A 23099-nucleotide genomic window follows, 5' to 3' on the forward strand; every position below is an offset into this window, starting at 1 on the left:
TTAAAAGAGATTTTTGCATACGTTGTTGGTATATTTGTGTGGACATTCTTTCACCTCATGTGACTTTTTTTGCCATACTCTGAAACCAGCGTGGGCCGTATGGGGAGAACAGAGCGGAGCAGGGGGAGGATGAGATGGGTGAGAGCGGGGAGACAAGAGGACGACCTCCCACAGTCCCCCTCCCCTCATCATCCTTCTTGTCTCTCCCCCTGTTGAGTACTAAATTTGGCTTAAGCTGGAGGGAAAGGATATAAAGTGCCTAACAAATACTCTAATGGAGAAAATGGCTAAATTGAATTTTCTCGTAACGCGGCAGAAAGCTGGCGAAGACCCGCTCTGCCGCTCTGCGCTGCCCTCCAGCAGCCCCTGGGGCACCCAGCTGCAAAGACCTGCTCTGCATTAAGATGATAAAATGACAAAAAACAAACTTGGGGGGAGGGGGGAAAAAGAAAGCTGCAATAAACAAACAGGAATAATAACATTGAAGAGAGGATCTTTAGATTAAAAATTAATGGCACTTGGCTAAGGGGCACTAGCACATTGCTGCAGCGCTCCCGCATACCCATGCAAGGACTTGCTCGAACAGAGAGGACGCAGAGGATGGATGCAAGAAGTCACTGGGGAGATATCACAGTATTAGAAAAGCAGATAGCATAAACAAGGAAGATTTTGATTTAAAAAAACCAAACCGCCAACCCTTAAGCCCTCTGGTGCTGACTCTACACGACAAATTTTCAATTCAACAAAGTGCATCAGTTTTCTTCAGACTTCAGTCAAACCAGGGTTTTACCCTGCCAAAAATATCGACAGTAAACAGTTTGGAGGAAAAATGTCACATATTAAAAGAAAAAGATAAATATTTAAAAGAACAAAGCAAATATAATTCCTTAATTCCCACTGCGGGAAATGTGTATAAGAGAAACAGATGTGTGTCTACCAAGGAGAATATTTGATTCATTCTAAGAAAAGAAAATGTCTGTATTTCCAGCACAGCACTTGCCTTTCCCATATAAACTTCCTAAAAGACCAAGAGCTGTCCTAACCTGCCCCAGTAACACGCCTGTGACTGCCATTTATCATCTGCTCCAATTTTTAAAATTAAAGGGACACTACCAATTGAACTGTACACATTTTTGTCACAACTAAACGGGCTTTAATATTGCTAATATAGAAACACTTCACAGTGTACAATGGAAAGAGAAAAAAGGAAAAATATTTTTCCAGATTTCATTTTTCATCAGCACCTTCTGTTAATTGACCCAGGATGGCCAGCTATGCAGTCAATGTCCCTGTATATTTATTGAGAACATCCGCAGGAGAGAGAAAAACACAGCTTTAAGCCTGAAAAATATAACTGGAAATGTTCCTATTAATGAGAAAGGGTGAGGGACAGGCCTCAGTATATGAAATTATTGTAATCTGATTCTTGAGCCTGATTGCATTTCGAGTAGATGCCGGCCTTTAAGTCCCGACCAGGCATCAGCCAGTGATTTGGGGGTGAGTATTTTCAGCATGGGCAGGTGCATCCATCCTGGAGGATGCAGAGAATGGAGCAGGAATCCTGCCACCTCCCAGCTTGGGAAGCTACAAAGCTCGTTGTTTGGCAATGCTGAACCTTTCCACATTGACAAGCTGACATGATTTCCTCCAAGGTCTCTGTCCTGGTTTCGGGTGGGGTAGAGTTAATTTTCTTCCTAGTAGCTGGTATAATGCTGTGTTTTGGGTTTAGTATGAAAAGAATGTTGATAACACACTGATGGTTTAGTTGTTGCTAAGTAGTGCTTACACTGGTCAAGGACTTTTGAGCTTCCCATGCTCTGCCAGGTGCAAAAGAAGCTGGGAGGGAGCACAGGCAGGACAGCTGACCCAACTGGCCAATGGGCTATTCCATACCATATGACGTCATGCTCAGCATATAAAGCTGGGGGAAGAAGAAGGAAGGAGGGACGTTCTGAGTGATGATGTTTGTCTTCCCAAGTCACCGTTACGCGTGATGGAGCCCTGCTGTCCTGGGGATGGCTGAACACCTGCCTGCGATGGGAAGTGGTGAATGAATTCCTTGTTTTGCTTTGCTTGCGTGCGAGGCTTTTGCTTTCCCTATTAAACTGTCTTTATCTCAGCCCACCAGTTTTCTCACTTTGCCCTTCCGATTCTCTCCCCCATCCCACCGGGCGGGAGTGAGCGAGCAGCTGGGTGGGGCTCAGTTGCTGGCTGGGGTTAAACCACAACAGTCTCCAAGGAAAGAGCCAAGGAGCTCGCCTGCCGTAGCTGCCAGCCGAGCCTGCACTACGGGAGCACAGCCACCGTCCTCGAACAGGAGTAGGTAAGGCTTTGACCACTGGCCGGAGGCTATCGGCTAGCAAGGCTCATACCCTGGGTAAAATAACAGCATGATTACTGCAAGGCTCTCCAGACAAAGAATTAGAGCATAAAACCACATTATTACTCCCCACTTGCGCGTTTGAGGCTCGTAGGTTTGTTTGGCAGAAGCTGTCCTTTCGGTGGGGGGAGGACAGCACTAACTGAGGAACGCCGCGCTGTCAGGAGGAATACTCAGGCCGTGTTTGCTCAGGGATATACTTTCGTTTAGAAATGAGCATAAAAGGAATTGGCACACACCTCAAATAGGTCAAAATCTTACTTTTTGGTATTTCTGCCAAGGACCTGGTTTTGCCCCTAAGTTATGATTACTGAGGTCCCTAGACAGCCCCCTTAAACTGAGAGTGTGTGGAGAGCTGGTGCTACCGAAAAGACAGGATGGTCTCTTATAGCTTTAAAATTTAACAAAGTAATTAAAATATTCATTTCAACTGTGCATGCATAAATCTCATTGAGAAAAAATGAATAATTGTTTTCAACTCACTAGTTAATCTTTCAGTAGTTTAGGAAGACTATTCCTGAAATATTTTATATAGGTAGATTGTTCTTGATCCCTCTGTCTCTACTTCCACACTTGCCAATGAGCTTTCCTAATGTGTCCATGTCATTGTACTCATCCAAGAGCTATTACCAAAAAACCGAACTGGTCTACTGAAACTCACACAAATAACCCAAAGCTAAAACAACTGCTAGCACTTATCGGCTGGAATAACGAGGAGCGACAAATGGTTTCGGAAAAAAAACAAGTAACTATTGTGAGCAACAGTTCAGTAACGCCCAGCATCCCTTGGTCAATGCTTGGTTCTACCCAGCCGCAATGACTCTGGCGTCTGGCACTAACAGCTACAGGTTCCTGGAAAACGGAGAGGAAAACTGCTGAATTCAAAGCATTTGTAAAGAAAAATACCACATGCAGCTCCTGGTCGGACCTTTGGACACTGGTCAATCGTTCCACAATGGGCAACCACGCGGTGAGGAACAGAATTGACATTAGAGGCATTGCCATGTCTTCCAGCCAACACACATACAGTTCAGCTCATGAAAACTGTGATGAATTTCTTGCTTGGGAAGCTGCCTTCACACCGACAAAAAACCCACTGTAGAGTGAAAACAGTTCACTAGCAAAATCCTGACATTTTGGGATTGTGCAGGTAAAAAGAGTACAACGAATCTGGATGCTGGGATCATACAGAAGGGATGATTCGGTGTCAACCTCTTCAGATTCAAATTTCCTAAGGCATGTGGGAAAGGAAGGCGGGAGAATGGGACATCCTCAAGTAGACTGAGCGGATGCCCCCAGCTAGTCTGGGGACACGGGTGGGTACGTGCATGTCCCCAGGGTTGCTCACGGTATGCTCTGCTCTGTCGTTCATTCAGTAACACCAGTGAAGCTCCAAAGAAAGGGAAACCTGCGGTCACGCTGGTAGCTGACAATTATAACCTACGTAATTACGAGCTGATTGGCTTGACGTTGCTCTCAGCCAGAAGCACTGAAAGTGTGACGCAAGACTGGGTAAGTAAATAATTAAAGATTGGCTTGTTAATTAATGCAACATTTCATGGCAAAAAAATTCCACCAAACAGAACACCACAAAATCAATATTCAAAACTGTCTTCGCTCAACTGTAGGATCAGAAGTTAGTTGGTAAAAGTAGCTACGTCAACATAATGCCATTAGTAGCTTTGTTTAGTACCACCCAGTGTTATGATTACTACTTTAATCAGTATCTCACAAATTATATATAGCATTGTCAAGTCAGCACCATAAATAATGGACAGACAGATTTCATGACGAAACTTAAGCGAAGAATCATGCAAGGATGTGTATCTGGCCCTTTCAAACACACCGATTAAACAGCTGCAAGAATTTAACATGGATGAAACAAAATAATGTTTCCCTTACTTAAAAAAAACCTCTTTGGACAGCAACTTTTGTGAACAATTCAGCCTGAGGCAGCCACCAGCATAGCAAATTTCAGTGCAAGTGGTTAAAGCCTGCCAAAGTCATAAGCTGCCGAAGATAAAGTGTTATGCTGAGACTTGTCACGTAACCTCAATTACGGGTAATCTTAATCCTACATAGCTCCCCAGGGGTGCAGAATATTGCTAAACAACCCCGGCCATAGCACCAGCCCTTCTGACAGCAACGCAAGGGCTTGCTTCATCAATCTCTTGCACACTGGGAACCTAGAAAATACAGAGTTCAACCTCCCCTGCCTTGAAGACACCCAAGTTCCTTTGAAAAAGCAAAGTCCCTGGGGTGGCCTGGGCTGGCAGGAGCCAGGATGCGACCCAGGAGGGCTCCAGGTCTGCCCCCCGAGGAGCCCCCGCCGCCAGCAGCAGCCTCTCCGGGGAGGGGAACCCTCCCTGCGCTTACCCAGCCTCTTTCTCCAGCACTCAAATCCTTCCTCCACCTGCACAGATGCTTCATGACATTTTGTGCAGCTTTTTTTTTTTTTTCCCTATTTGCTTCCAGCCTTGGCAGGGTTTTAATGACACACTGCCTGAAATGTACTTTTTGTTGCTCTTTGGGTATGATGTGCACTAGCAACCACTGAATAAAACAGATAGTGAAGCTGCAAGTAGCATGAACTCAACTTTGCTTTCCCACAAATACAATTTTGCTTGAATGTTCTTATTTATCTTTAAGACGGTAGCAGGATAAATCTGCCTCCGATTGGCCCCCCTGATATAAATCAACCCCCTTTTCCACATGTGATTTATTTTGCTTGCATCTTCTCAAATCTGGCTCAAAATACAAATGCAGTAAAAACAGGTTTTGCAAACTCCAGGGCCAGTATAAATCTTTTCATCCAGGTTGCTTTCAATACTGTACTGAAAACCTTTCTCTTAGCATACCAATGCTTCTCTGCAGCCCCTGCAACGTGAGCATTGCAGCGCACTGCTACTACATGAAAACCTAGAAATAAAACCAACTAAAAATGGGCTACAACTCCCACTATTCCACCCAAAAGAAAAGCTCTCCACTATCACCAGATTCCTGCCACTGGGTTTTTTATTTGGCTTTTTTCTCCGTGCGTGTGTCTAAGTGACCCATTTCTTTTCTGTATTCACATTCCCAGTGAAACGTAAGCCTCCTTTTTAACCACTTCGTAATTTTTCTTCTGCACATTTTCAGTTCCCCAGCACTCTAACTTCATCTGTCCTGATGAGACTTGGGACCAGAATACAGCTGCTGCTCTTTCCTGAGAGCAGTTTCAACTCCACACGTCAAAGAATATATTTACTAAATAAGTCAGTTTTAACCTTAAAAGACGGAGGAACGCATGGAAGTCATAACCCAAAGTGTTACTTTGAGCATCCTTAATGCAACCATACAGCATAAATTCGCATAATGGTATAAACTAAAAACGAGCAAGGCACACAGAGGGATGCGAGACCGTATATCATAAAACCATTTTAGTACTAATTTTCAGTTATGTGCCTTGCTTTGGCATGGTAATAAATCACAGAAAGCCACTCAGACTGCCCCAATCCTGGCAAAATAATTGCCTTAGAATAGGTTTCCACAGTCTCGGGTCCAAAGCGTGATGAACAGTAAATTGAACTGCATTTACTCATTTGAGGAAAAAGACTGTTTTCTCTGGTTTCCTTCAGAGCCACCTTTTGGATTAAACTCCAAAGATTTGGAGAAGTCAGTGGCTGTGAAAATACCTCCAACGCAGGCTCTGAATGATAAGTCAGCCAAAGGCTGATTACATTTTGAAAGAAGCAGAGCCATCGGTCACTGGGGTGCTCGCTGTCTTCCCATCACATTTGTGCCATGCACTGCTGGCCAGATGAAATCTTTGCCAACGAGATGCCATTCAACTAAGTCCAAAAGAGGAAAAAAAAAAAAGTATCCCCACAAAAGCAGGCCTACATTTCTTCCTGTAAAACCAAATTTTACTGAAAAACACTGGGGAGGTGAATCAAATTGTTTCCTTTATTCCCAGGACCAATGTGTACAGAGGGTCTTGTGCAGAGCAGGGTCCCTGAGAGGTGCTCTGCAGCTCACCCATTCAATCCATGCCCTTTCTGCTGGTAGCAGTGAAGCTGATAACAATGCCCATTTTCCTAAACAATGGCAGGGTTCAGGGAGCTGCCAGGCTGCCAGCAACCCCAAAAGCAAAATCTCATTTAGATTTGGATTGTAGCTGGACCCAAGTCGGTTAAACAAGAATAAGATCCCAACCAAGATGGGGAATCCTTCCTTCTAAGATAGCTCTCCTCTACATATTCTGAATTTCTTGCGTGTTGGTTTCTTTTCCCATCTTTCCCTTTCAAGCAGCTGATGGGAGGGATTTTGAGCTGAAATCCTGACATCCTTCAGGAGGCTGGGGCTGCTGCTGCTGACCTCTGGAAAGAGCCCACACTGGGTGGGTGGCTGGACACCCCTCTCTGCTGGTGCAGAGAAACAGGGGGTTCCTGACCCACCGCAGACCTTGGGATGAGATGGTTCACTTAATAGAGATGCTTTTTTCCCTCCAGTGATTCTAAAAAGTGCCTGGACAACCAGCCTAGAGGGATGGGGAACCTACAGCTGATGTGACTCCAGCGACCCGAGGACCTCAGCTTGGGCACAACATCTGTTGCAGGATCAGGCAGCTGAGTCTTCAAGTCATGGTAACTAATTTCCAATAGAGGAAGAATCAAGACTTGCATGTCTAAACACCCAGTTTAACATTCAGATCCAAGATACTGCATAAAGATAAAAGACATATAAAGTTTGTCTCAATCCAGTGCATTAATTACACAACATGGGTAGATCATGGCAGGGGTTGCACATCCTCCCTGAGTCTGTGATCTTGTGTACTAGCTTCACAAAGTCCTTTGCTTTTTGAGAAAAGGAACAAATTTCAACACCCATGTGTACTCAAGTAGCTTGAAGTTGCTTGTGGCCAGCCCACCTCAGTCTCCAAGCTTGCTGAGCACACAAAAGAGAAGAAGACATTCAAGCCTTATCGCAAACTTCAAATGGAAGAAGTCTGCTGCCTGATAACTCTCTCAAAAGCATACTGACAGATGCCTGCAGAGAAGGCATATTTACACTTTGCACGTAAAAATCTTTATCCTCAAAGCACTGGAGTAAGCTAAATCTCCTTTTTTGTTACCAACCTCCCCAGAATCCAAACCAGATGCCTTAAGCTATGATTCTACTTCGAGGGATCCCTCTCTTTGGTAATTCATTAGCTGAAGCAGGAATGGCCTTACCCGACGACACGTGAACGCGCAGCACGCTCAGTCCCTCACCTCGGCGCAGCAAGACACCGCCAAGCCTACCTGTCACCAGGAAGCTGCACCGGCCAGCGCCCGCCTCGTTGATGATGTTGCAGTTGTAGATGCCGTAGCTGTCGCGGGAGAGGCTGCTGACGGTGTACTCGGTGGAGTCCTGCACGTCGAACTGGCCGGTGCGCAGCAGCTTGCTGCCCAGGCGCCACTCGTAGGTGAGGACCCGGGTGGGATATGCCCTCAGGACCCGGCAGCTCATGGTGATGCTCCGGCCCTGGCCTTGCCGAATCTCCAGGAAGGTGGGCTCCACGGCGGGGGGGTCTGCAGGAGACAGGGAGGGAGAGCAGGAGATTCGTGAAAGAATTAGTGTGAGAGACAGAGTTAACCAGCCACTGCTGAAAGGCTGGAGCACCACAGCATAACCCGGCATCCACGAGAGGGGAACTCAATAACGGTAAGTACACAACCTCGATAGATACCGATCAGCTAGTAACAGAAATGTACACATCCAAAGCATTGCATTCTGCTTATCGACGTTTTCGGCTGAGTGCTTAAGGACACTGTGCTACTTCACCGACGTTATCGCTTGAGATGCAGCGAAAGGTCCCGTGCCCGTGCAGCCCGGGAGGCTCAGCCCTCCCAAGCCTCACAGAGGAACCACAGACTCCGACACACAGGACCTCCTGGAAGAGGAAGGGGGAGAAAAAGAGGTAAAATCCCCAATTCGGTTTAGATAAAATGCACCAGGCAACAGTGACCCTGGCACAGAGTTGAGGCAGAGATTCTGTGTTCAGTGGGGGACCCAACTTTGCGGTGGCGGAAGATGGATCGATGAAGCAGCACAGACACCTCTCCACACCCCATCCCAGCAGCTGCCTTCAGGCTTCAACAAATATATAATCGTATGTTAACCTTTTCTATCCACTCAGGTGGTAGTTTTGATATTCCAGTAAGCACAGAATGGGCCGTTTTCCCATAACTTGTATTTTAAATAATTTAGATTTGCAGCTACAAACTCTGACAGACTTTTGATTCCAGTAAAATACAAAATAAATAAAATATAGCCAACATACAGTATATGCAAAAACCTAACTACACCCTCCTATTTGCCTTTTGATAACTTAATCATTGCAGAAGAATAAGGGCAACCTGGACAGAATAATGTTGGCACTCAGCTCTTGTCAGCACAGCTATTTAGATCAGGTAATGTGCATGAAAAACATGCGTGTGTTTGCAATTGGATGCAAACGAGTGAGTGTCAAGACATTGTGGCTCTTTAAAAAACACAGATCATTTTTTAGCTCATGAGAAAGAAGAAATCCCGAAAGCCTCCTGTGCAGTAAGATACATGAAATCTTTGCATCCATATTAAAAGAGCTGTCTTACAGACATAAAACATAAAAATATAAAATCCCTGACGAGCTCTGCAAGAGAACGATCTTCACAGAGTCCATGCTGTGCTGCTTTCAGAAGGAGCTTTTACTATTATCTTTCCAAGAGCATCTTGTCCTCGGGTTCTTCATTGGTTGGTATCTCCATCACAGACACCAATAACCTTCAGACTCTTTATATCTAATTCCCTACGTAATGGAAGCTGTAAACAGATTCCCTCAGCTCCTGCAAATTAGCAACCATACTTGCACACGTATTGCTGCTCACCATCCAGCTGCTTACACAAGCATCCAGCTAAACACAGAGTACTTGAAATGAAGGGAAATTCTGGAGACTGTCATATTAAGACAACATTGCTTAGAGCTCTTGACATCCAGTGATCATCTTTGTAGCTTATTGCAATAATCACCATTTATCTTGTATCATGATCCAAGTTTGGAATTACTGGGAGAGGACTACCCCGATATGGCAGCAAGGTGAGCAGAGAGGCAGAAGTGGTGAATAGCATCGGAGGTGGGATACAGGGCTCAGTGGTACAGGATGATGAAATGGCAGATATTAACTCTGAGGACAATTGCCCCTGACTGAGAGTCCCCAAAACATGACTGATGAAGAAGAGATGATGTGGAAACTACCAATTCAAAACCCCATCGATCCCAGCCTGACCTTTCCTCTTCGTAAATTAAAAATCATATGGCTTCGTATAATTTTGAAGCCAGATTCTTAACTGGTACATGGACTGCAGTACAGCCACAGATAACTGCAAATAAAAGACCAGAAATCCTAAATCCTCAATACCGCAAGCCTTCTTTCCATTGATAATATCCCCCAATTTTGTGTCATCAGAAAATTTCATCACAGTGTGGTTATTCTTTGTGCTCAGGTACAGAATAAAAGATATGAAAGAAGATAAATTCATAAGGAATTCCTCTAGTCTCCCTCTCCAGCCTGATGTTTGCCCTTTCAACACAACCCAATAGTGTCTTCATCTGCCCTTACTGTGCAGTTTCTCCACCTTGTTCTGCTTCACTAATAGTTTCCCAAGGCAGTAGCTTTGCAGGGAATTGTTGGCTTAAAGATAAGAGTTATTCTTGGGAAAAAAAATGTGCCAGATCTCTTAGCTTTCTTCTAAGGGAGAGCTGTTCAGCTAGCCAAGCGGGATCTGCCTTTCACAGATTCTCGTATTTTCCTCTAACTACCCTGTTTTACAATCATTTGTACCTTCTAAATCATGATATATAACAGATGACAGAGAAATTACTAATAAAATTTACTAATATTTACTATCGTCCAGTCATTTCTCCGCCCTGAGAAGTAAGCGCTCCAGGTTTTCTTTCCATTTCAGCCGTGATAATTCCATATCCATAAACTCTTCAGCCCCATTGCCTTCACCCACACAGCCAGCACCATAATATACTTTTAAATCCAGTTAAAATTATCACCAACTTGGAGCCAGACACAGATTAGCCTGTAAAATAATACAACATAAGGATGCTCAAATAGCATCTGACTGAAGACCCTCCTGGCCCAGCATCCTCCACTGGTCCTGGGTGCCTGGGGGACAGGGAGAGCACAGAGGGCACTGGAGAGCTTTGGGACAGGAACTTTTGGAAAGCCGTGTGTGTGATGTGTCAAATAGCCTTTAACGGATGTTTTTGCTATAACTTTCTCCCATTACTGTAAGCCCATTTAATGTTTGAACATCCAAAACTTGTCTACAATTTGTAATAATGTCCTCTTCTTTTGTTTTGCTGTTGCCATTTGATGCCCCACATTCAGTGAACAATAATTCTCTGTTCACCTCTCCATGGCAGTTCTGCTTTAATGACTTTTAGCATACATTGGTATTCAGTCCCCTCTTTCTTCTTCCCCTGGTTTATTTACTTATAAGATACTTTAGCCTTATGAATAGCTTTCAAATGAAAGTTTCCCCTGCCTTTAAGGTCAAAATAGTCTTTACAGAATTTCCATCTCTCCATGAACAGATGATACCCAGTGACAGAAAAAGAAAATTAACTTTGGTTGCTCATTTCAGAGTTACACTTTTGCAGGTAATAACTTTAATGGAAAAGGAAAGGGGTGATAAAAACTACAACATATGATAGTAGCCAGAGCTAACAGTTTATTTTTCTGGTTTTTGTTTTTACAAGATAGTGACTTCACAGCTAGCGAAGGTGTTAGTGTCTCTGGCATCTTCTGAGAGTAATGATGCTCAGAAGGAAAGTTACTCTGTAGCTGTTTGGAACTTTTATGCATTTAATTCATTTGCATTAGCTCTTCCCCAAGGCTTTAGCAATTTGATTTAATTTACTTTGCTGTACTTATTCCTATCTTTCATGATTCTCGTATTAGTTTTTGAAAAATATATGGAAAAGTCGCAAAGGGAGTAGAGTTCATTCTCTTAAACAATTTACTTTGGGAAGCAAACAGTCTAAAGTTAAAACAGGCTTTATATTAATGTTTAATGACTTTTTTAGCCTAAGTACATTCATGTTTTAAGGATTATAAAATGGAAAATGAGGGCTCCCTCGCTATCAAGAGAAATGACAGCAAGGATGCTTGTTTGTTTTAAACCAGGCAGCTGCTCTTCATGGTGTGGATCACATCATGGTCTTTATTGTAAGATTTGTTAAGGTGAAAACATACCATTCAGTGAATTATTTTGACTGTGTGGCCTTGAGCAGAGATTTTACCTGCTGCATTGGTTTCTCCAATTTGCATTCTAGCCTAAGCAAATTAATTAGTTTCTCTCTCCCAGCTCTAGCAACAGGAATAAATATGAAAAACTGATGCCTCTGCTTCAGTTTCTATTGTATTTGTGGGCACTTTTTATTTGATTCACCCAATAGGAATGTTATTCTAACAACAATCTATGTCAGTACAGAGAAGGAGTAACCTTTAAATACTCTCGGGGTAGGATCTGCACCACAGAAAACAAGACCAGTAAATGATCAATCAGGTCAGGTGACAGCATCTTGTCAGGGGGCTGAGGGGCTGGGTGGGCAGGGGACCAGCCCGTGATGGACGGGGCGATGCGGGAGGTGGGACTCACACCCTGCCAGCCGGGGAACGGTGCTAAACCACCGCGTATTTAAAATGACAGCGAAGCCGAGACGATTTAAGCAAGCGCTGTTTCCAATATCTGACTGAAACATACCGTAAATTATTTTATTGCCTGAGGGATGTGCAGTGGAAAGTCAGAGTCATTCTAGCTTAAAAAGGCAGCTTTTCTTCTTTCCTTATGCTTTTTTTTAAGTTATTAAGGGCACGTTTGCCTGTGAGGGAAAGTTACTTGCTAGGATTTGTATCCTACCCGGTAATGAAGGCTTGGGCTAGGCAGTCAATTTTATTTTTTTTATTTTATGTCTGTGCCTATGCCTCTGATATATCATGCCCAGGCTCTGAAGATTACTCTCAGGAAAATTGTGTGGCATTTCTTCAACCTCCAGCAGAGGCAGCACTTCGTCTCCCAGGCCACATCAGCGAGTATTTTATAGGTTACAAAGTAGATATTACATATTATGTCATTGGCAATGAGGTTTGTGTGCTTTTACAACAAAAATGATTCATTAATATATATGTGTAAATATACCTGAATTAGATGCATGGAAGTCTGCTGTCTGATATATGCTCGTACAGATCAATAGAATCAATATAACATATATAATGCCTATTCAAACATTTTAATAGGCTTTACCTTCCTCCAATAACATTTGTTCTGAACCTAAAAATAAAGGAAGTCTGTGCACTTTCGTCTGATATACAGCTCTGCAGACTTCCTCGGCAAAGCTACTCCTGGAGCCCCCGCAGCAGACAGCAGACTTGACGGAAAAGCTCTGTTTTTCCTTTTTTTTTTTTAATTGTAACAAGGTACCTCAGCAAAAGCTCTTAAAAAAACCCCAAGTTCTCATGAATTGGGGTGCACAGGAGTGGATAGGGGGGTCTTCTTGTGTATTAGTAAAAGATTTGAAGGCAGGAGATACAGAGAAGAAGAGCTGCTGAGTTCACAGTACCTGGGATGTCATCAGATGTCAGTGTGGGCTCCCAAAGACACCCAAAGACACCCAAAGACACATGCTGCTCACCTCCACGGGCAGTACGGCTGCCTGCAATGCTGGGCATCACTGGGGATTTAAATCTGAATCTGGCTAAGAGCAGCTGCAGAAGAATACTGCAATACTGAGTAAATTGGTAATAAAAAGCACGCACGTAATTAATTCATCAGTTGCAAAGGAAAACCCAGTTCCTAATGAAGTCCAATCGAATGGACCCTAATCAAGTGGTGCCTTTCAGGAAGGAGATCTCGGGAGCTGCTGTGGATATTTCTCTGAGAACAGCTCAGTGTTCATTAACGGTGCAAACAGCCGGCGATGTCTGGAGCTAGCTGAAAGGAAGAGACCCAGCGAAGCTATTGTGCAGCAGGTTTAAAGCAAATGTCAGGAACTATTCCTTTAGACAAAGTACCGCAGCCATTTGGCCAACTCATTGCCATTTTTTGTTCTGGAGGTTGAAGTCAGAACAGAGTCAGACCTGGCTGGGCACGATACGCCTACGAGCGGCTGTTAAAACTGGTGGTGGGAATACAGCCTCCAGCAGATCACTGGATGCTGAAACATGCTGGGGAAAGATCGCTCTATTCATCTGCACTGCAGGACTCATTACGATGCTGGCAAAGCCTTACACAATTTCCACCCCTCCACAGTCGTTATTCCCACATCTCTCCATCCTCCAGCTGTTCTTTCCGTGTGCCTCCAGCTACTCGGAGGATTATTTTCATATGGAATTGAAAACTAAAATGACATGGCACTTTAAGCTTTCCAGGTCCTGACTTGGTTTTATTTAATGTGGTATAAAACAAAACACCATTTAAAAAAAAAAATTCAAATCAGCTTCCTGGCTACCGTGGAGAAGCAGCCAGACCGAGGGCAAGGGCTGGAGAGCACACCCGCTCCAACAGTGCTCCCTTCCAAGGGATTTGTATAACTACTCAACTGGGACCATTAAACTGCTCTCGACCAAACAGTGGTAAATGAGCTGTCTTTCTGAAGCACACCTTTGATAATTAGAGCTAATTAGGATAGGCAGCACCTAGACCAAGAAATGGAGGGGGGAACATCCACTATATTTACCGTGTTTATCAGTCATTGCTTTTACAATATACCACTGGCTTGAAAAATACCCTAATAGGCAATTTTTTTAAATCCATACCTACTGCAAATTACTGGATTCCCATCAGTTCTTAGAAAACATTTCTTGGGTAGGAAACGTCTCAGTACCCAGGGCAAGTGCCCGGTTGGCACGAATAGCCAGGGCGCTGTGGGTTTCATCAGAGATACAGCGACGGATGCCAGCTGAGCATCTGCCCCAAGCTCTCGTCCAATTTCTGGTTTCTTTCCCAGAAATCCTCATGAAGTAGTTTTCAGAGATCCTTTTCTCGTTGTGAGACTATTGAAAAATGTTTAAAAAAATCTTTACTTGGAAACAAAGAGGAAAAGGGAAGACGTTGCCTGTGCTAGAACTATTTCAGGTGTATTTTCACTAGAGTAAAATCTCACTAATATAAAAAAAAAGGTATATTTTTAAATAAAACAATCACCAACATTTAAACTTAAAAAACCCAAACAAGCCTAGAAAACTAAATAGATAACTCAAATCCTGCAAACCTGGCAGTGAGTACGCCGAGCCCCGCACCAGCTGTGCCAGCACTTCTGGTTTGCTGTCAGGTCCCTCAGGAATCCATCCGCATTTCTCTCCCCGGTTGCATTCCCATTGCAAACTCTTTGGGGCAGGACCCATTTTACAGAGTAACACGGCTGTCATCCACGCAGCACGACACCGCCACGACAGTGATTACAACTATCTGATAACACGCTAATAAATGAAATATGACAGCACTGACAAGTACAAAAATATTTTCCTCGGAGCCTAGCAATACTCTGTGTTGCCAAATTCAGTTTATAAGCAGTAATTACTCTGGAAAAAGGAGAACGAGAGGTGCATTGCCTTAGCACGCACAGATCTCTGCAAGCCAGGAGGAGGATGCTGAGGATTATATTGCAGCCACTCAGGTAATTGGATCTATTTATTTTAGGCTATAGTGGTAAATTTATCAGCCCTACCCATGTACAAAAGATCAGACAAATAAAAATCTACTTTTATTCTCTAGATTTTTTTTTAAAGAAAAGAAAAAAATAGCTTTTTCTCCTAATGAAGCTGAACTTCTGCAGAAGATACTTACTGTCGCAGAGGATGCTTTAATTGACAAATAAGTTAAGCCTTTGAGCAAATGCCCTTCCAGCAATTCTGGAGGCAGAGAGGACTCTTTAGCTCTCACCCCAGAAGTGTAGGGAGCACACTCACGCATTTCCTCGCTGTGAACGAGGTCAGGGATGGGGAACGCTCTGCCCAAGATGCAATTTAAGGGTGATGCAGTGAGTATCTCCTAGGCTCCTACAGGGAGCCAGTTATGGGGGAAATAATGCAGGAAAATGGGGAAGCTCCTGAATCTAACTCCTTCCAGAGAAACATGATGGTGCACCTTTCTTTTTTTTCCCTCATCGTAAAATTAATGCTAAATAACAGTTTTCATCGTTAGTGGTCAACAAGAACTGCCCTAAAAACATCTGAATGGGAAATTGACTTTCTCTAAATAATTTTCTTTTTCATCAAACTGCTATTTTCTTCTTAGAAAGCCAGGATCAGCTGAAGCTCATCAGTTTTTAATTAGTTTTCAGATTATTTTGGTTAAAACCAATAGTGGTTTTCTTTGTTACTGAACACTCGAACACTTCTGTGGAGTGGGTCTAACGACAGATTCTCACAGCAAAGAACTCGCCGTTTTCTGCTCCAGGACTCTTAACAGTATAAATTAGACAAGGCATGTGGGGATGGCACTCAGCGAGGCTGGAGAGGTGAAAGAGGAGGCCTGAGCTCAGAGCACGAGGCACAAATCGCTGGCAGGTGCCTTTTTAGGTGCTTTTCATACTCTAATATACTAAAACTGAAACAACAGCAGCCTGGTGGGGAAGCTGCACTGGCACCACGATGTCGTGCGAAACCTGTCTGACATCCTAGAGGATGTAACAGGGTAAAATCAGCAAGAAAAAGGACATCTCTTAAATTTATCATTCTTGTCCTGACTTCCAGCCAGCGTCCGGGAGGAGGTACCTCACGGGGGACATCTGGCAGAGCCGTTTCAGATAAGAGTGAGCCACGACCCCCCCAAAGCACCAGGGAATGCTCCCAATAGAGCTGAATGTCAAAAACACATATTCCCACTCAAGGCCATTATTGCAGAGACATGCCAGTGGATTATTTTGGTTAGCTCCATTTAGTGCAGGGAGAAGGTGATCTCTCCTCCTGGACGCAGACAACACCTGCACGAAGAAGTCAAAGATTTAACACAACTTGGTTTTTATTCCTGGCACACAAAGCGTTGCCCGTCGCTTTATCCATAGGACTGAGATCGACTCTCACACTTCATCCAGACAGGGGACAGCAGGCACCAGACTTAGATTTTAATCTAAAGTTTTCCAGTTTACCTAAATTTCAGACCTAACAAGGTCTAAATTTTAAGTTAGATGGATTTTGAGTTAGGTAGATTTCAGTGTACATTACTTTTTTTTTTTCATTGGCTGCAACAGCGCATGTTAATGAGCAGTTTGCAGAAGGATTTACAATTGCAGAAGCCTAGTCACCACCCTCAAGAATTTGGTAACGTTGATTTGTGGTTCAAATTGCATCTGCTGGCTGCCGACGTTTGCTGGGATTTTCCTGGCTGATGCCTCTGTCCTGGTTTGGCTTCTTGACAGGACAATAAATAAATACTGAACAAGCAGCAAGTACCACACAGCAGCTCTGAGTTTTATAAGATTAAATATTTGTGCTAAAACATGTGAAACTTTTGCAAGTGGAAAATATTCAAATGAGTAAACAAACAGGAAATAACCTAGGAGTAAAGCTGCAACATTAATTTTCCCACATATCTGCAAATCATTATTTGCTTTATTTGACTAGCTCTGGCAAGAATGTGATTGTTGAATAATGATGAGCTTCTTTGAAAAGCCATGAAATGGGCATAATCCACAATCTTTCAATAGAGTCTGCTCCGCTGATGATCTTTTATGGGCTGTGCTGCTATTCCTTAGATTTTGGGAAATGAAAAGTGTAATGTCTGAAAATATAAATGTTGAACAATACCGCGGCAACGCTTTTTATCTTACAAGACATCACGAAGGAAGCAGTGCCTTAACAGCTGTCCCTCCCTCTGCACAGGCAAGTGGCGGCACCCGAATTTGTCTGTCCCTTCCCCAGGACGAGGAACATCTCCGGAGAAGCAGGGACCCACCGGCAGCCCCCTTGCAGCCGGCACGCTTTGCAGAGAGCTAGCTGGGAAAAACTCTGCACTTCTTTTAAAGCATTTTTCAGCTGAAGAGATACTGCACACAAACGTCATCTGCCAACTTTGCAGGTAGGTCTGAGTTGTATTAAGTTTTGCTAGCCATGCGCTTGGTCTCAAAGTGTTTTATGGACCCATAAAAGAGACTGCAATCCCACATCAACGCTGTGATGGAAAACAAAAGCCGTACGTCCCCGTTCCGCGTAGCCATCACGCTGCGTGTGGCTGCAAGCCATGGGAGCTGCCTCTGCTCGGAGCTGCTCCCCACCAGCAGCTGACGGTCATAAACCAGGACATTTGTTTTAGAAGTGGATGAACAAGTTGTGAAAAAAAAAATTGCACTGAAGATCTGTCAAACCCCAGGAAGCTAGTTTTAAATTCAGATATGGGGGAAAGATTTCCATATCTGTCTCTCCTTCTCCCTGGAGCAGACTTCCTGCAGTTACCAAAGGGCTGACCTACGTGGAGATCAACTCAGAGCAACATCTGAACAGAGTCCTACCAGAACCAACTTTCTATTGCATCTCGGTGTGGTCTCGACACATCTCATTCCTCTAGACCGCCCTACCCTTCCCTGCTGCTAAAACTACATTGTTTCCCCTATTCAAATCTCTTCACAGGCCTCCTGGATATTTAATCAGTGAATACAAGCTCCTCGGTCGGGGGAGAAACTCAAGATTCAATGTGACTTCAAAGAAACTGGCAACACAACTACCTGATTAGACATGGGAATTGTTATTATTATTTTAGTACCAGACTTGCTGTCTCTCTCCGTTTCCTGTGCTCTATTTGTTTATTTTCCTTGCTCTACGAGATGTGCCCTTCCAGTTATTAGGAGGAACTCTGTCCTCAGACCTTAAAAAAAAACCAAACCCTGCTGCCTTGCAAAGACCAGAAAGGTCTCTGCTTCTCCTTTTTGGGCCAATTAATCATAATATTTCAGAGGTACATTTTCAGAAATCCTTGCAGGAAAAGTCCTACCAAGTGTTGCAAAAGCACGACTTTTTAAAAATTTTTTCTTTTTTACTTTTTTGAAGATAATTTAGTATCTCTCCTCCAGAATTTTTTTTTAGGTAGGTTAAGACAAAAACTGAAAAACAAACAAACAAACCAAACTCACATAAACATAAAAGAACTAATGGAAATAGCACATAATGTTTATTAAAACATATTGGTTTAACTCCTGTTAATTCCTATATGTTTTTCTAAGAGATAATTAAACAAACATTCAGGTCGTCTATGTAAAAATGTTAATTTTGGAATGAAGAGACCCCTAATTCACACATATTATTTCTCTCCTTAGAAGTCACCTGGAAAATATCTACAAGATTTAAATATTTCACTGTTAAATATTATACTCCTTCAATCAAAAAACCCTAGTCTTTAATTGCAAGGAAGAATTTTCACAGTGGTTAAAGAAAACTACCACATGAAAGGTTAAAGAAAACTTTAACACACTTTAGCACTTACACACTCAAATAACATCTAATATTCACTTAGTATTTGCTATCTGCTGTATCGAGCAACCTTCTTAAAAGCCTAATTGTAAATATTGAAAAAGACCTTCCTCTGCCCGGTGCCTTCGGACCAGGGCGCTCGGCTCTCCTCCCTTAGACAGGTATGCTACGCCCTCGCTCTTTCCTGAAGTGCCTCATACCAGTTCCCCTGAAATATTTAGCAGCAAAATCATTTTTTTAGGCCACTCAATCCCACAAGAAGCACTTCATCATTTGCAGGATCAGGCCCTATAATACAGAACAACACGTGCAGAGCAGAGAGGAGGATGCTCTGCCCAACAGCACCCAGAAACCACCCCCCTGAAAAGCAGGCGCTAAGAAACGGCACAAATCGGGGAAGTTATGGCATACATCACAAATACGCACGGTGCAAAGCAGCAACGTGCCAAAGGGGAGCCGTTTTGCTATGCGCAGTGCTGTACAGCCAATAAATCTTTGGCTGTGCCCCATGCCTGCATCCCCAGTTCAGCACAGATGCAAATCCATTTAGGGCAAAGGCAGGCTTTGGAACCACCATCACCAATACTCACATTGAATCAATTCTTTTTTACTAAATTATTTTTCTGGTCACCATCTGGTCCTTCAATAAAAGGAAGCTCTGTCCATATATATGATTTCCTTTATTTCAGTCAGAGAAGCACAAGCATATTTCGGTTATTAAAGGTCTTCCTGCTCCATGCTTTTGTATTTTTAGTTAAAGTTCCTCGGAAATACTAGATGCCTCAGTAGAAATCTCGGGCTACAAAACAATAAGGAGGAAGTCACCCTCTTTTAAACAAAATTTTGCGGAAAGGTCATCTCCTGATGATTAAGTCTTTCATGAAAGAATAAAGATCTTCTAGTTCTTGTAACAAAACCGTCCTCTTCCATCAGATCCCACAATCTTTGGAAACACTTTTTTTTTCACAGCATTACCATGATATCATAGCATTTCATAGCACAGTCGCTGGCCGGTGCACAGAGCTCCCCCACGCTGCTGTAGCACAAGTGACCGGTGGCGTGGGCTGCTCTGTCAGTACTCCCGACATGGGCTCCCCGATTTCTTTTTCTCCCTTGCACGCATCCCTGAATAGGTGCATTTTCTTTGCAGTCTCACCAGCCAGCTGCTTGCTGAGTGGGTCCTTGACCTTGTTGGCTGTATCTACTGAAGGCTTAAAATCAAGGGGGTTGCTCAGGGCAAGGAGCAGCAGCCAACTGAAGCTCTTACCAACAGCACAAGACTGTTCAGGATGCCCGCAGTGGGAAAACAACTAGGGAAGCTGCTGTAACAGCAACAGGACTGGATTTGAGGCCAATACAGCACAAGCGTGCAATGCAAGGGCATCAGCCCAGGCAAGGGACAGTGCAGCACTGGGTTATTTCTACTTTGCCTCTGTGCTTAAATACCTCCTTCAGCTCAGAGCAGAGAAGTGATGCCAGATCTATTACATTTGTATCTCTGGCCATTTGAGCAGACAGATGATTGTGGCTCTCTTTCTCCCTTGAGTTCCTCCTTACCACCCTGGGCCAAAAAAGAAACAGCAAAGGAACAGGCTATGGAGTAGGAAAAATGACTCCTGCATTTTGGATAAATCCCCAAAATATAAAGCCACCTGTGAGAGGTACCTGAGTTATTCTGCACTCAGATACTGGAAGGATGGTTGCTGCTCACTGAAGTTAGGATGATGGCCAAAGCCTTCAAATTTTAGTGCAACTCACTAGCCACAGAATGATTTGGCGCTGCATAGTGGAATAGTGGTTAAAACCAGATTTGCCAAGAGAACTTTTATGCAGATGGTGATGAAGTTTTTTTCCAGCCTTAACAATCCACAAATATAAACTCTTCCTGTTGGAATAATCATCACATTTCAGAACTATTATTCTCACAGGAGCTACATTTAAGCATTGCTATTGCTCAACTAAAGCCAGTAGTGCTACAGTGCTTTACACCAGCCCAGGAAAAGCTCCATGAAGCTCATTTGCTTTGCATTTTCTAAAAATACTCTGCAGCATTAATACAAGATCCTAATATATTTCAACAAGTGCCTTTTGAAAAATGCCCTGTGCTTGGCTTTTGGATAGAAGTAAATGAAAGAAGATTTGAAAAGCCAAATAAGACAAGTAAACAGCATCAATTCTAGATTTGTGTGACTTTAAACAAAAGTTAAGTTCTGCCATTGTCCTTCAAGCGCTGGCACACAAATAAAAGTTCAGGACTAAAGCAGCAAATCATTCACAACAGCATGTACTTTATAATGAAATCTTACAGAGCAATTTGCTAGTAATTTATGTCATGTAGCAGCCAGAATCAACCACTTATGTTTAATTTCCAACAAATTAGAATTGTCCAGGGTAGTAATTCTACCTGTGAAGCGATTCCTTTTAATGTAGTACACGTATGTAGGCATAAATACACGGTCATTGGAATCCGATTCCTACAGAAACCCCTGTGGCAGCAAGAGCGTTTTATTTGTGCTTTGGCTAATAGATCCTCTTCAGTGAATGAAGATATGCAAATTTTTATCATTGTGAAGATACATTACAAGAATTAAAATGCAATGCCTGCAAGAAAATTAAATGGGGTATAAAAATAGCTATGACAGGTTCTTTCTAATGACTTCTATGACAGATGTAGGCATGATTAATGACGACGCAATAATGCCTTGGCTGAACTTAATCACTAACACATCAGTTAATATTGACAAAGAGGAAATGAATGATACAGAGGCATCTACACTAGAACAGAGTGCATATTAACTACTTTGGTAGGCTTAGCATAGGCAGACGTGATACGTCATTCACAGCGTTGGATCCAACTCGCCTGCATGACTGCTCAATGGGAGTCCTGCTGAACTCATATCACAACCATGTCCTGGTGATTTCTTAGTCATCTGGTGGCTAATAAATCCTCCAGGAATCAGTCCTTAATTTGTCACATTTTTTTCATTTAGGTGTAGCTGAAATATTTACTTGCATGAAATATGCTGGGACCCTTGAGTCTACAAACTCTCTGGACATGTTCTGAGATCCAAGGGATTCAACAACAGAAAGGACAATTGCAAGTAGCTGCTGTGGTCCCGTGCCTCCAGAATTTAACTCCAGTATTTTCACATCAGACCCGTAACTCCACTTTGAGCTGGAAGAGACAGACTTTTGCAGAAGACATCCCAGCTCAATTTAAAGAATTCTGACAATGAACATGATTCCACAACCGTATTTCAGTTGTCCAAGTGATTCAAACAATATATTTGATTTCTGGATCTTCCTCTGCTTGCTTTTGGAAATTGTATACTCAAAAAGTTACATACAGAGTACAACCTATTCATATATTTTATTTTCTTGAATAAATTAAATAGAGTTAGCTTTTCAAGTCTTGCACGGCAAGGCAGTTTTTCCAGCTCTTGAACAGAAAACCCATCTCCCTTGCCAGATGTATGCCCTAATGCTGCGCTCCCTAATGCTGCATACCCTAACATTGCACCACAGAGCTGATGGACACACGTGGCCTGAGGAGGGATGTCACCGGGGAAGCAGTACACAGGGTGATTTCAATTAACTTCCATGGGTAGTAGTACTACAGCCTGAACGTTTAATCAATGACCAGGAAGGACGCATGAACCTTGCATTGGTAAAGAGGACATACAACACAAGGATTGAATTAATATTAAATAACAAAGTAGACGATGCAGTCATACCTAGAGCTAGGTTAACTGGCAAGCTGGGCTCGTTCAACCAAATTGCGAGTTTCTGTACAAAAGCAGAATTGTAAAGTTTGACGCCAGCACCTGCTGGAGAGCAACACGGCGCGGTGCAAGCAGCCCAGGCTTTGTACTGCTGCCACCACAGGTCTGTTCTGGGATGGCAGAAGCATTGGGAAAGACCTTTCCATCAGGAGGGCAGTGCAGCACTGGGACAGGCACCCATGGAGGTTGTGCAGTCCCCATCCTTTGAGGTTTCGAAACTTGGATGGAAAAGTCATGGTTGATCTGGTCTAGTATTGGTGATAGAGCTGCTCCAGTGTCTCTGAAGAGTGTCGCCCATATCTACAGAATGGAGACTGCAAAAGCAATGGAGGCATCGCCGTGCCCAAGCAGTTCACCATGAGCTCCTGGCGCAGTAATGAGCAGCGGGGAAGCAGATAGAGGGAGGAAGGAAGGGAGCTACCTCTGTAGGCAAGGCCAGCAACACCAGCTCGCACACAC

General features: G+C 43.4%; 1 protein-coding gene across 2 annotated transcripts in view; it reads right to left on the bottom strand.

The window, feature by feature from the left end:
- Positions 1-23099, bottom strand: part of MDGA2 (MAM domain containing glycosylphosphatidylinositol anchor 2) — a 388607-nt gene that overhangs the window by 74498 nt on the left and 291010 nt on the right. For both annotated transcript variants that reach the window (XR_012673750.1, XM_075150684.1), the window contains exon 9: positions 7663-7932. Coding sequence is in view for 1 of the 2 variants with exons in the window: in XM_075150684.1 (XP_075006785.1) it covers positions 7663-7932 (270 nt within the window). In the remaining variant the exon portion in view is untranslated. The remainder of the gene's footprint in view (positions 1-7662; positions 7933-23099) is intronic.

This window comes from Calonectris borealis, chromosome 5 (genome assembly GCF_964195595.1).
Source record: "Calonectris borealis chromosome 5, bCalBor7.hap1.2, whole genome shotgun sequence".
NCBI lineage: Eukaryota > Metazoa > Chordata > Aves > Procellariiformes > Procellariidae > Calonectris > Calonectris borealis.